Below are 14,600 nucleotides of genomic sequence, written 5' to 3'. Positions count from 1 at the left end.
CAGTTTATCTGCGTTCTCATTACCTGTGACGTGGACATGCGCAGGCAAGCATTGAAGAATGCAGACCTTATCTAACTTTTGAAGCTCGTTTAGGCGAAAGTGGATCCACAGGAAGCTTCCATTCAGGATTGCCTCGAGTCACAGAAAACAATTCCTTTTCCAGAAATGGGAAGGTTCAAGCTCAGAAATGGGAAATGGGTCTATACATGTCAAGTGCCTCCGCTAGTGCCAGAAGCTTTTTTGTAAAGTTTCGTGAAAATGGCTCCAGTGCCAATTTTGTGTTAAACCCTGAGGCAAACAATTAAAATTCTCAATACAAATTAAATAATTTTACATCTGTTTAACAATCACAAATACAAAACTTTTTTGGTCAGAAGAAAGAACTTCGCTATATTCCAGAACAGTATCTCATAGTGGAGCGTAAGATTAGACCTGAGTAATTATAAGTTGATCGCAAAGATATAACAATGAATTATTTTGATTTATAACAGTAATTTCAAAGTATGACAATCACGGACAACAGCATCGTAGTGCTCGAATTCGCTTCAGACTTTTTAGCTGACTAAGAACAGCTCCTGAATCGCAAGCGTAATAAAGGAACTGACAAAATTTTCTGTTAATATTGTCACTTCTTGTTTTAAAACACTTTGTACTGTGTAACTGTTCAAACTATTATGACTAGCTAAATTAATGTTTTTGTATTTATAGCTGTTAAAGTTACATACAGGCAAATGTAAAATAAATGCCCTTTCAAAATTACATATTTAATTACAGGTTTTAAGCTTTTGCTTTATTTGCATGATGACTTAAGGTCTCCAAAATAAAAAAAAAAAATTCACTGAGGTCTCAGTCATAAACTAGTTGGCTACATTTTTCTTAAGTGCGCGCCACTTAACGCCAAACATAAACGAAGCAACGAAACCCAACAATATGGAAAGTTTCGTGGAAAAAAAAAATTACCGTATCATATAAAGTAATATATATATAATGCTTAGTGTGCGAAATGCGGAAGCTACGCGCGATGACGAATTTACGCAATTCTCTGGTTTATTTATTTATTTAACATCAGAGATTTGCTGGAATTCCCCATGCACATAGACATATTTTTTACTCAAAAAACCTTTAGAGAACTGCGAGAATTCTACATTGTGCACATTGCATAGTTATTCATTACGCGAAATACAAACATGCTACAACATTTGGCGCTTTCGCGCCCATCTAGCGATTAATGCCCCGTTCCCGTTTTCAAAAAATTATTATTCAGAACCAATTTGATAGGATTATCATTGAATAAAAATTTGGGTGCTACTTGATTTTCATGGCCTCCATTATCAAAACGGTGCCAAAAATACCGCCAACTTTGTAGCTGCCACGTCTGCGTGATTGCCTTTAGAATGGCATTAAAAGGCTTATCTTTCCCAAAGGATTTCCGCCACATAAATTCGGAAAGATACGACTCCAGGTGATGTCGTGCCGTACACCTTTGCTTTTTTGTTTCACCATTTAACAGAACCCAAAATCTTTCCACATTTTGAATGTGAGCATCGGTTGTTAGATCAACAAAATTAAATGTGTAACAAACATTTAAATGGCTGTAACCAGCCCTTTTTAAGCTCATCTGTTTTATAGGCTTGCCAACAATCTGAATATATTGTTGATCCTTCCCACTATGTGGTCTATAATCGTTGGCATCAGTGTATTTGCTTCCCTATTTGGAACCTGAACAAGAAACAAAGAGGTTCTATTCTAACCTTTTTGACAAAAAAAGCACTCGCCATTTTCTCAGCATAACCGGCCGAATCTGAATTGCTGTTGAAGTACTCTGCAAGCTTTATTTTTTCGCCGCACAAACTCTCGTCAATTTAGACTATTTTTCCAGGATCACTTATTCGTCTTTTACATTGTCGAAGTAAATCTAGAAAACAAACCTCTCTCATGTAATTGTTCCAGTAAGTCGTGGTATTTTGACAGATGTTGAGCTGTTTATTTCACCACTTAAGCCATCTTAGTTCTGCCCAACAGTAGATGAAACGTTGTGAAGTGAGGAATGGAATTTTGGAACCACTAAACCAGTTGTCGGATCGAATGTTTTTTTTTTTTTTTTTTTTTTTTCCTCCAACTTTTTTACGTAGCACCTCCACATACTTTTGTTGGTATTTAAGTATTAGCACCTTGCCGATTTTTTACAGAAGAAAAAGGTGAATTTTCAGTTGTAGCTTATAATCGATATGGTTACCTACAGAACTGTTACGCATATGGTGGCTACAGTTTGGCGGCTTCCTAATAAAATGGTTGCGATAATACGTAAATATCCTATAGTTTTATTTCGTAGCCATTTACGCATATTCGATTGCGAGGTAATATATCTTTTTCCTGAAAAAAAAGATACCGCATCTTCCTCAGTCCTCGGTAAATTATAAACTCTCAACACTTTTTATAATGTTCATATTGAAAAAAGACTTACGATATCAAGGGAGTCTTCAAATTCGTATTGAGCCGTTTTTTATGTAATTTGGTGGTTTATCCCGGGGGGACGTGAAAATCAAGCAGTACCAAAATTATTTCAATAATTAGGGTTCTTTTTTTTAAAATCTTGAAAGTTTTTCAAAAAAAGAAATGCCCCACAGCTACATAAAAACTTAATTTTCATCAATTATTTATTCAGAATTCACTATTGAGAAAAAATAAATTCCAGCCTTTTACAATTTGAATAGTTCTACAATAGTTTTTATACATATAAATTACACAGATTGCTTTATTATAAATTCATTAAATTAATTGCAAATCAAATTTGCATTTCTATACGTTTTATATTCTGTGAAAGTAAAGGTTAATTTTTAAATAATATAATAAAAAAATCTTATGTACTTTCCTTTCTCCCACGTTAGAGGGGGGATATGTTTGACAGAAGAAAGAAATTTGTCAGTTTCTCCATGAAAAATAATTCTGTACTGCATGGAAAAAGAAAGCTTTTTTTAAACAATTTATTTATTTTAGTACCTCAGATAAGTAATAATACGTGATTTTATAATAAAAAATTCATAAAAAGGGTACTTTCCCATTATACACCTATCACACTTTTGGGCATTTGTGAAAGAAAAACACACACTAAGACCCAATGATAATGCCATCTGGACTATAATTGAGTACATGTCTATCTATAAACTATTCTTATAACTAAAAATTGTTTACAGATTAAAAAAAAAAAAAAACCCTAGCCAAAATGCCTGGCAGATACTATAAAAAAACTAAGAAAAGTCTTCAAAATGAAAGCAAGAAGTTAATAAACTTTAAAAATTATAACCATCAGCTCGCCACAATTTAGCATATCAACTTATTAAGAACATGTAGTTTTGAGAAAAATGAATCTTTCAATATCTAACATAAAAATTCCCACACTACATCATTCATAATTATGCTTCTAAAATAAAATCACGTATACTAACAATAATTCTTACTGTTGCTGAAAACGTTCATTACAAAAAGTTGTATTCCTCTAAAAGGATTTTTTAAAAAAAGTGTAATAAAATAACAATAATAAAGCACTTACAAATCCCAAGTAGTTTTAATCTAATTAATCTCTTTTTTACTGAGCGCTGATCTAATTAATCTGTTATCATTATTATTACTATGCAGTTTTAATCTATTCAAGCTATTATTATCAATGTTCTAAACTCTAGGCAATTGTTTAAACAAGCTAAGTGGAACTACAAAAATGCTTCAATGGCTGTAATGAAATTTTAAAGCATATAAATGATGTATAGCTAAAATGTTCTCTAAGGACATTATGCAACTTGCACAAAAGTTTAATATGTTCAATATAAATGAGAAATGTATTATACTAAAAATATTTTTTTAAACTGATACCAAAAACTTATATTTTTAAAAATATTTAACTCTGTTAGTTTCATTTATTCAAAAATGTTTAATCCTTTTGTTTAAAAATAAATACTTGAATTTATAGAAAATAATAAGACCACTAGTAGTTGAAGACAGTAAACACAGATACTTTACTTAAATTTGATTCTTGGTATCTGAATAAACTAGATGTAAAATTTTTCTGATTCTTCCAGTGAATAACACAAATATGAACTAATTACTGCTATAAAGCTTTCTTTGAAGGCCCCCTTTCCTTTTAAATTCTTGTATAATTCTTAATAAATCCAACCAAACACAAATAGCACAAAAGCCTTGGTAGAAATAAATGAAAACAGATGAAGAAAGGGCTTTTCCCCAAACTGAGAAAGTTGAAGTTTTCATCATATACTATAATATGATAAACTTTATACTTTTTATTTATTATGTATCATTTATATTTTTGCATTACCCATTATGATAATTGTACTTTACATTGTATATTATTTTGTACATATTTAATTATATGGGGCGGATCTGGCAATCTAGTAGAAAAGTATTTTAAAGCTTGAATTTTATTTTTTGACATAATGTATAGTTTTAAATTGCAAGTTGTCCAAATTACCGAACATCTTCAATTGAGCTAAAAAAAATCACTACATCAAAAAATCAGGTACTGTTCTGTTACCAGGACTGGATTTAGAAATCTAAGTATATATACATGTATGGATGTGTTCACGTATGCATGTATTATGAATGTACATGTGTGTATACATATACATCTATATGTACATACAATACATACACACATGCATACATTTTTAAATCTGGTCTCAATAACAGAACAGTACCAAAATGTCATTGCCAAAAAGTAATAAAGGTTAGCACTTTCATTTATTAGTTTATAATAATTTGAAACATCTCAAACATAGCCTAATATGCAATCAAGATTAGAATGAGATTATTATTAAAAAATTATGCAATAACTCATGACAAATATGGTGAAATACCTAGTTTTGAAATTACATAAATAAAAACTTGCATAAAAAAAAGTTGCGAAAAAATATATGAAAATCGTGAAATACCTAATATTACTGTCAAAAGCCACCGAATTTCTCTTCTTTTTACTTCTTAAAATCCTCCAGTCATTAAGCCTGCGACGTAAACTCGATCTGTAAGCTTTTGATCCCGCCAACGTGATCAGCTGATGTTGGAAACTTTTAGCGGAGCTACCTCTTCATTAAATCGCAATAGAAATAATTAAGTGCAATTGAATAAAATTTTTGAACTCATGTAATACGTAAAAATTCATGATACAAAATAGGCAGTAGAGATTTCATTCTTCGTAAATACCTTAATGAAGATTTCCTACCCGACATCTGTCAAAATACATGCCCGAAAAATTTTTAATAACGGAATCAAAAATCCACAGCAGCAGAAATTTTATCGGCATTGTAGCATCCGCAGACCCAGTTAACTGAGCACGTTGCATACTCAGATCAACAGCCACTCTGTATTCAAAAAAAATTTTTTTCAGAACTGATTCATCACACATCTAATCACGAATCCCTACAAGACGTACTTTCAAATTCTGATCGATTGCTGAAAACACAAATTACCATCAATGTTGCCATTTAGAAATGAGAAGATTGAGTACCTTTTTCGTCCTTTAATAAATTTATCTCTAATACCTTCACTACAGTAATCACTTAATCATTAGTATGTTTGTTGCTACTTTTTATAAATGTATATTTATTTAAGTATTCCGAAAAAATATAATATTGAAGAATTTATATAAATGTCATAGGTTAAAGAAAGTTTACTTCTACTCTCATGAGTAACTGAAACCGAAACGAGTCTTGTTTTGATGTCGTGCCGCTTTATGTAAACAGTAATTTTATATATATAATTTTCATTTTGTTTTGACAAAAAAATGTACTCTTATGTTTATCTACGTGGTGTTAAGTAACTTTTATTTATTATATGTCATAATATGAACTTAAGCAACTATCCCTTGTGCATCATTATTTTATGAACTTTTATTTTCGTCTTCAATAAATTCGTTTTCGTTAAAAAATGACAGAGGAATGTAAGAAGGCTGAAGCTGATGCAGTAGAATTCGCAAATCGAGCAATACAGTTCGATCAACAGAATACGTATAACGCTGCAATATATTATTATCGAGTACGTATTTATTGATTCTCCTTTTAATAATATTTCTAAAATAGATTTTAATTTTTTGATTGCAGAACTCGTAAAATATGTTTTCTCGGCATGGGCTTAATTTTAGATACTTTTTACTCGAAGAAAGTTTAGAGAGTGAAGCATGCAATAAAGTAGAAAATTTTTTGGTTTAATCTAAGTATCCGGTGCACACGGGATTTGGTTACTTTTGGCAAATTTATGATGAACAGTAAAAACGGGACATATACGATGAGGAACGGGTCATTCACGATGAGGAACGGGTCATTCAAAGAATATATATAGTGTATATGCGGTGAAGTCCTAGTATACGGTGCAGCCTTGGCGCAATTTTGAAAATTATCGCCAACAGCAAAAATGATCCAATGAACGTCTATATATTATACACTATATACTATGTGTGGAAGCACTTCCGCAGAGAACCCGGTAAATGTAAACATCGCCAACTTTGGCGATAATAGTTCAAACCTGGTAACCTAGCTAATTCATCCTATTCGCTTATGCGAAGGTTGTCGTTGTTCGCATTTGGAGATTTATATTATTTTTCTCTTATTTATTATTATTTTTTCTGAATTTTTTAACAACGAATAGATAGAAATATTTTCGCATAATTAAAGAAGTTTTCGTCGAAAGATGCCGGTTCTCGGGTCGTCAGTTCGGGATCAAAGGAAGAAATTATGGCGGGAGGGGTGAATGCTAATTTGTAACATGGCTGTTCACATTATGTTCTTAATTATTAACAGCTGTAAGCACGCAGAACCATGAGGTTTCCAACCCCTATAATAATTTTAAAATGTATAAAGTTCTAGTTTTATTAAAAATGCTACTGAAGAAAATTTGATTACTGTTGAAGGTTATTTGTATTGTGAAATATATTATGAAAAAGGATAGGTATTTGTTTCAACGTAAAATGCTTTAAGCTGTATGCAAGTAACTTGAAAAAAAAAAAAATAAATAAATAAAACTATGTAAAATGGATATATTAAAGGTCATGCATTCATTAATTTATTACATGGGCATGGCTCTTACCGAAATACATCAATCAACAGGCAGAGTACTTAATAGTGAAAAAAGACATTTGTAATAGAAATATTAGTATTCTATATGAATTAGAGAAAATACATATAAGTATATTGTAAACGTAAGTATAAGAATACTAATTGTTATTTTTTAAATGAATTTAATACATTGTTTCTGTGCTAACTTGAATTTAATGGAAATTTATTTTCGTATATCACATTTAACCTGTTAGTTTCATATCTACATACTTATTATCTGTGAATTTTTACTACCATTGCCTGCTAACTTGAATTTACATCACTAAAAACCATGTTTACAAAATATCACGCTTACGGCACGGCTCATTGGTGAGTAAAACTGCAACTGCGCCAAAGAGTTCTTTCCCGAAGCGCCAACGGGTTCTCTGCGGATGAAAACCCCTATGTGTGTATATAGATAATAATAAAACTATATATATTCTTTGAATGACCCGTTTACTGCTCATCATAAAGTAGCCAAATCCCGTGTGCACCGGATACTAGGATTAAATCGTAAAAACATAGACGTTCTTTAAGTCATTTTTAGTATTGGCGATAATTTTCAAAATCACACTAAGGCTGCACCATATACTAGGATTTTACCAATTTTTGTTTATAAAAAAAAAAGTGTTATATTCTCAAAACTAATAAAGTCAAATTTATCTAAATAAATTGCTACTCATCATTAAAACTAATTTTAATGTTTCACTCAAAAAATTTTGGAACTATTCTGATATGCGCCTTCAAGTCGCCAAACATTTTTGGCAAGAAACTCCACGCTGCCATATTGCTATCTAAATTTTTTGTCTACATTTCGAACTTTAAGCCTAAAATGTCTCCAAAAACACGGTTTTCGCGAATGCAAAAAACCACATTTTGAACACACAATTTAAGCTAAAAATACGAAACAAAAAATTTAGATAGCAAAACCGTAAAGTTTCTAACCAAATTATTTGACAAGAGTCCATGTACACAGTGATATGTTTTAACTTAAAAAAATATCTAGGAATGACACAATCTAGGCAACGAACGAATCTACGAACTACGCACACCTCATTTTAATAAATTAACATAACAATAAATTTCAAATAATACCATGTACGCAGCGTCCTGTTTCAACTTAAAAAAACATCTACAAATTGCACAATTTAGGCAACAAACGAATCTACGAACTATGCACACCTCACTTTAATAAATTAACATAACAACAATAAATTTCAAAGAATGCCATGTATACAGCATTCTGATTTCAACTTTAAAAAACATCTACGAATTGCACAATTTAGACGGTACGCCCTAATTAACAAAATAACTAAAATAAATTTCAAACAATTCAAAAAAAAACAATAACGACAGAAATTCATACTAAAAAAACAATAAACATAACATTCTACAAAATAAGAACAAGAATAAAATAAAATGCACTTACCATGAATCAATGCTTTTTCAAACAGCAGAAATACCAATTTCATACCGCATTTAACATGCCGCCACATAATCACTATCATATTTATATGACAGCCAGACACACTATCCAGAAAATTCATGCTATGGTTTACAAATAAATAAAATAACAAATAATCACAAATCCCTATTTCTATCATGCACGGCCACTAAAAATAATCTCCCAGAACCTCTTTCCACACCTCCAAATACCCACTGCCCCTCAACAGGATGGCCACGACGATATTTCCTTTTGCCGAACTTCAATTCAACAACTTCCACCATTTTAGCTTCTCAGACACGGAGCATGACGCAAACCAACGAACTCCAGCTAAAGATTTTTCAACGTCAACAGGGTTGCCATACAACATGCAATCGTGCCAAAAACCAGCGCAGAACACATATCACCACATTTGGTGAAATTAGGGCGTATATCAAAGTTGTACCAATTGTACCAAAATTTCAAGAAAGTAAAATAATTAACATATTAATTACATTTAAATTCGTTTATAATATAAGCATTTAATAAACATGAAACTTCTCTGCATTGACTGATTCAAAAATCCTTTGCTATTAGATAAATGTTATTTTCAGTTATATTCTACTGTAGAAATTTGCGAAAACATTTATCACTAATGCCAGCGTACCATAATTATCAAATATCAAACCTTATGGCTTATGTAAATCAAAACACTTTACAGATTTTTCTCACCTATCAACAAGAATCACAAACCACACTCCAGTACATTTGATAATTGAGTAAAAATACAGTGAAATGATTAGGTAGTAAATGTTCTCGAGTGTGTCAACATCACAACTGATGACAAAAGTGAGAAAATATTCGAACCTGTGGACTAAAACAGCAGTGTTGCTACTTTTGGGGGAGACGGGTGAGGGGAAGAGATTAAGAACAAACAAATGTAGTTATTTAAATAGAAATAAAAAATTCTGTTTTAGCTGGGGGGGAGGCTTCCCTGTAACACCCAAGGATTCACCATCTACTGAATTTGTGCAATTCTTTGACTTGTTATTTTGGCCACTACACAAAGACAAAATAACAAGTCAAAGAATTGCTCAAACTCAGTATTCATGTACACATCAACCCATTTTCACTTAATAAAACATCAGAGAATTGCACAAAGTTGGCATTGCGCACTCCCGTGACTTTATCCACGTACACATCGATCTATGTTCACTTAAAAAGTCAAAGGAACAGCCAACAAAAAATATATAATCTCAATAAACTACATTTTAAATTAAGCAATCAAATAACATAAAAAAGGAAATTCATCTTAGCACTACACGAAGGAAATACCCGCTTACTTTATTTAGAAATTTTCCTTTCTTCAGTCAAACAAAACTCTTTAACAGCATCCAAAAACTTCCTAAAATTATCTGAACTAGAATCTGTATACGGGCAATGCCACATAAATTCACAAAAATAAGAGCAAAAAACATCCTTCGACGTTTGACCATGCGCATTTCCTTCATGCAAAAAGGACAGTTGTAATGGCTTCTAAGTAAACCTTCATTTACACACCAGTCAATTGATGCTGTTTTCCCCTTTCGTTCCAAATCGTACAGAAACTTCAAATTAATCTTACCACATTCAGCCATTCTACCGTCTAAAACCACAAAACTAGCAATGTACGTCCTAACCAACACAAACCACAAGCTCTTACAAATCTATTCAAAATTTACCGCAATTATGCAACCGATTATATCATAATAGGGTTTCCATAACATTGAACTACTCAGGTTACCATAAATGAAACAACAACTTGGCGATAAATGAAACAACTTTACGATAATACAAGAGACATCCTTCAATCAACTCTAACCAAGATTTGTGTAACCAATGTAATAACCAATGTACTTCCTAACCAACATCTAATGATGTTGATTAGGAAGTACATTGGTTATTTTGTGGTTTACATGGTAAAATGGCGAAATGTGGTAAGATTAATATGAAGTTTCTGTACGGTTTGGAATGAAAGGGAAAAAAAGCATTTATTGATTGGTGTTTAAATGAAGGTTTACTTAGTGGCCATTATAAGTATCCTGTTTGTATACAGGAAATGCATATGGCCGAACGTCAGAGAATACCAGCACTAGGGAGGATATTTTTTACTCTTATTTCTGTGAATTTATGTGGTGACAGCAGTATACAGATTCTAGTTCGGATAATTTTAGGAAGTTTTTGGATGCTGTTAAGGAATTTTGCTTGACTGAAGTCACGGAAATTTATAAATAAGGTAAGTGGATATTTCCTTTGTGTAGTACTAAGGTGAATTTTCTTTTTTATGTTATTTCATTGTTTAATTTAAAATATAGTTTATTGAGATTATATATTTTTTGTTTGGCTCTAGTGTAGAATATGCTGCTTCTTTGATTTTCTAAGTGAAAATAGATTGATGCCAGACACACTAAAAGACACAGACAAAGTGAAGGGAGTGCGCAATCCCAAGTTTGTGCAATTCTCTGATGTTTTTTTAAGTGAAAATAGGTTGATGTGTACATGGATATGGAGTTTGTGCAATTGTTTGCCTTTTTATTTTTGCTTTGAGTAGCAGCGATTCACCAAGGGGCACCCATAAATATATTTTTACCTTGTGTAGATATACAATTACCGCTTTGTGGGAAAGTGCCTAATGCATTGCGCAGCTGCACCACAGGTCTGGCCTTCCATCCCTTGAATAGGTCGATAAAATGAGTAAAGTCCACTTGGGGACTAAACACCGTGGGCATGCTGATGCACTCCGAGGCCCAAGGTCAAGAAATCAGATTTCGGTGCACTGCAGGCCATGGCCCACTGGGGCTGTTGCGGCTCTGAGTTTTGTTTAGTAGATGTACAGTGACCTGTGTATGGCTGTGTAGCTTAGCTGCAGTTAATCTTGATTTCAGCGGAGACCTTCGGAAAATATTTATAGGTCTCTCAACATACACCTGTGTTGTCCCAATTCTTTTGTCGTTCTGATATGCCTAAAACATTTGTCTTGTTCTTGATATGAGAGACTGGATTTTGAATGGAGATGTGATGCATACTGGGATGTGCTATTGCAGCTTTCACTTATTTATCCATAAACTCATTTCCATATGTTCCAATATGGGCTTTGATTCATCTCAGCTTAATCTTTCCTGTAGTGTGTACAGTCAGATGGCAGATGTCATGTCCAATTCTGTTTTTGCATTTGACACATGTTATTGCCAAAATACTAGTGTATGTATACTAGAGTAAAACTGCAACATATTTAAGGATGTTATACTGGATCACAATCTTGTATTCAAAATATTGTGTTTTAGACTATTGTGCATAGAGACATAGTCTAAGTTCAAACCCACTTTCATGGCACTGTCTTAAAAATTATTTTTAAAATATTATTATGTATCTTTTGATCTTGTGCAATTATATAAATTTGAAAATTAATTCTCAAATAAGCTATAAAAAAGTAACTGCAGTTTCAGAATTTACACTTAGCAGAATTTCTGCCAACTTTGAATTAGTGTTTTGTAAGGCTTGTTAACATATTGTAATTTAAAGCAGTGATATCCCTTTCTAGAGTATCACCTTTTAAGTTAGTGATGCATTTATTAATTTCTGTTGTTCAATGATAAATTTCACGATGTATAAAAAATTCACTGCAGAAATTTTAGATGTCGATAATGTAGCAGATAGCCAGAGTAATACACTTACGTTGTATAATAATTAAATTTACATGACATGCAATAAATGGTAATTTACTGGAGAAGGTCCAGAAGTTACCAATTTTTATTTAAATTTATTATTTGTTTGTAAAATATTTTATGAAATATATTTTTGATAATATTTTAGGTGGCAGCTCAAGCCCTACATTCTGCATATCTTCTTGGATCACAAGTAGCTGGAATTAAAGAAAAGGCTGATGAATATATTTCAAGGGCTGAAGCTTTGCACAAAATAAGTATGATTGACTTAATTACAGTACAATTTCAATAATCTTAAACCTTGGAACCAAGGATTTCACAAATTAATGAATTTTTGGGGTTATGTGGCATGTCTTTCTGAGTTTTGTTTATTCTCCCATTGCAAATTTTACACTACATTTGGATTGCTTACATATAAGTAACTACCAAAACATATAGATATCTAAAGAATTTCTAAATCAAGATTTATAGATGCAAGAATATTGCTTTTTAAAAATACAGTAAAAGCCAGGTTATCAGGTATTCTGCTAATTGTAAAGCTCAAGTAACCAATTACGATCTTTCATTTTAGTTATGTCTGTAAAAAAGGATTTTTGTAAAGTATACTGCGCAAAAGAAAAGGGAGGGAAGGGACAGTTCTATATCTTCCATTCTACTGGGCATCTTTTGACAAAATTAAAATTGCATTTTTCATGTCTTGAAAGCGTGACTTAGGATATATGTTAGATTTATATATAGCAGACACAAAATTGGACTTTTTCTGAAATAGCATTCCAATTTTTTCCATATTTCGATTCTACGACTCATATTATGCCTAGATATTAAATTTTGTAAAATTTGGTGTGAAATTTACGGAGAAATTCAAAAATTTATCTTGGCGTAATTTTTTCAGTTTTCGCAAAGAATAATTTACTTCGTAAACTTCTTAATATGTGGCAACCAATTTTCCTTTCCCTTCCATTATGCTAGAGCGGGAAAAAAGGCACCTCGTTCCTACCTTTTTACAGTGTGCATGAGCAGAAAAAAAAGTCACATCATTACTACTTCCAAATAATTTTGGCAAAGTGCCTAAACCACATTTAATGTTTTATCGCTTTCAACAAATATGCCAAATTTCAAAATGTGCCGATATATAAATTCACGTATGTCTTTGGAAATTTTGAATAAAAAAACTGTAATTTTTTGCAGGTATGCTTAGAAATATGTCTACTTTAAGATGGTGGTAAAAATTTTATAGATTATAATTCAAAAAGTTTTTTGAAAAATTTATAAAAAAAAATTTTAAATGCAAATTTTAAAAATAAAACATAAAAAAGGGGTGAATTTTATTTGGAATGAACCCAAATTTCAAAATGTGAATGGAAGAATCAAATGAGTTTAATAAAAAAAAGAGAAATTAATAAATATATACCAAACTCAATTAACATTGAGGAGCTCAAATTTTAAGAGCTAATTTCTTAAAAACTACTTGTGCGATTTTAACAGAACTTGATAGTTTGGCATAATTTGAGTGGTAGAATTGAAATATGGAAAAAAAAAATGGTATGTTATTTCAGAAAAAGTCTGATTTTGTGTCAAAGTACCTGTATTAGAGCAATGCTATATATAAATCTAATACATATCCTAAGTTGCACTTTTGAGACATGAAAAATGCAAGTTGAAAGAAAAAACTGTCTGTGGGTTTTTTAGAAGGATGTTTGACAGGCTTAAATAGAGCACAGCTAATTATTAAAACTTTAAAATAAAATACAGTTTCTCTGGATAATTGATTAGCACTTCGTGCCAATTAATGCACCAGTACTGGTAGGCTTGAAGACTGATATTGCAGGCATCTAAAAAGGGGAAAATTCAGACTTGCAAATTATGAGGTCCACCTATTAAATTTAACAGCTGAAAAAGAGGCAGCTTCTTTACCACTAAGCATGGATGAGCACATTGTTGATATTTTATTATTATCTTGAAAGGAGTTCTAAAAGGAAGGGAAAATTGGAACAATTCCACAACTGCATTATACTGAAAAAAGAAAGATTTTGATACATGTATGTAGGCTGGCCATGTTTAAAGAAATGTTTATCTAAAATCCTCAACCAATGCAACCCACTTCTTGCATTTTTTAAAGAAGTAAATGCTAGGTGTAGTTACTTCTTCTACTGTTAAAAATAGGTTTGAGAGAAATAAAGTACTTTCTGCACCAGTGAGCAATTTAATTAGCAATTCCCAAAATAGTACTACAAAATCTAAGCATAAAGCTAATATAAATTTCTCTCGAAAAAAATATCTCAACAATGAAAACATTTTCCAATTACTGTAAATTTATCTTCCGAAGAACGAATATTTATGTTTTTATCTTAGGACTTTAACAAAGCTTTTCCCTTTTTT

The 14,600-nt window shown here is 31.7% G+C and overlaps 2 protein-coding genes across 3 annotated transcripts in view; one reads left to right on the top strand and one right to left on the bottom strand.

Moving 5' to 3' along the window:
- LOC118190290 (uncharacterized) overlaps positions 1 to 5,453 on the bottom strand; it is a 162,294-nt gene extending 156,841 nt beyond the window's left edge. The window contains exon 1 of the mRNA XM_085827770.1: positions 4,941 to 5,453. The gene's annotated coding sequence lies outside the window, so the exon portion shown is untranslated. The remainder of the gene's footprint in view (positions 1 to 4,940) is intronic.
- Positions 5,454 to 5,745: 292 nt separating this feature from the next.
- LOC118201398 (calpain-7-like) overlaps positions 5,746 to 14,600 on the top strand; it is an 88,394-nt gene continuing 79,539 nt past the window's right edge. For both annotated transcript variants that reach the window (XM_085827769.1, XM_085827768.1), the window contains exons 1-2: positions 5,746 to 6,039; positions 12,370 to 12,478. In XM_085827769.1, the coding sequence (XP_085683895.1) occupies positions 5,932 to 6,039; positions 12,370 to 12,478 (217 nt within the window). In that variant the 5' untranslated portion in view covers positions 5,746 to 5,931. The remainder of the gene's footprint in view (positions 6,040 to 12,369; positions 12,479 to 14,600) is intronic.

This window comes from Stegodyphus dumicola, chromosome 12, assembly GCF_044657685.1.
Source record: "Stegodyphus dumicola isolate Sdum_Otavi_A_Nest chromosome 12, ASM4465768v1".
Lineage (NCBI taxonomy): Eukaryota > Metazoa > Arthropoda > Arachnida > Araneae > Eresidae > Stegodyphus > Stegodyphus dumicola.
Note: the sequence above shows the minus strand (reverse complement) of the source record. Positions and strands in the feature narration are given on the sequence as shown.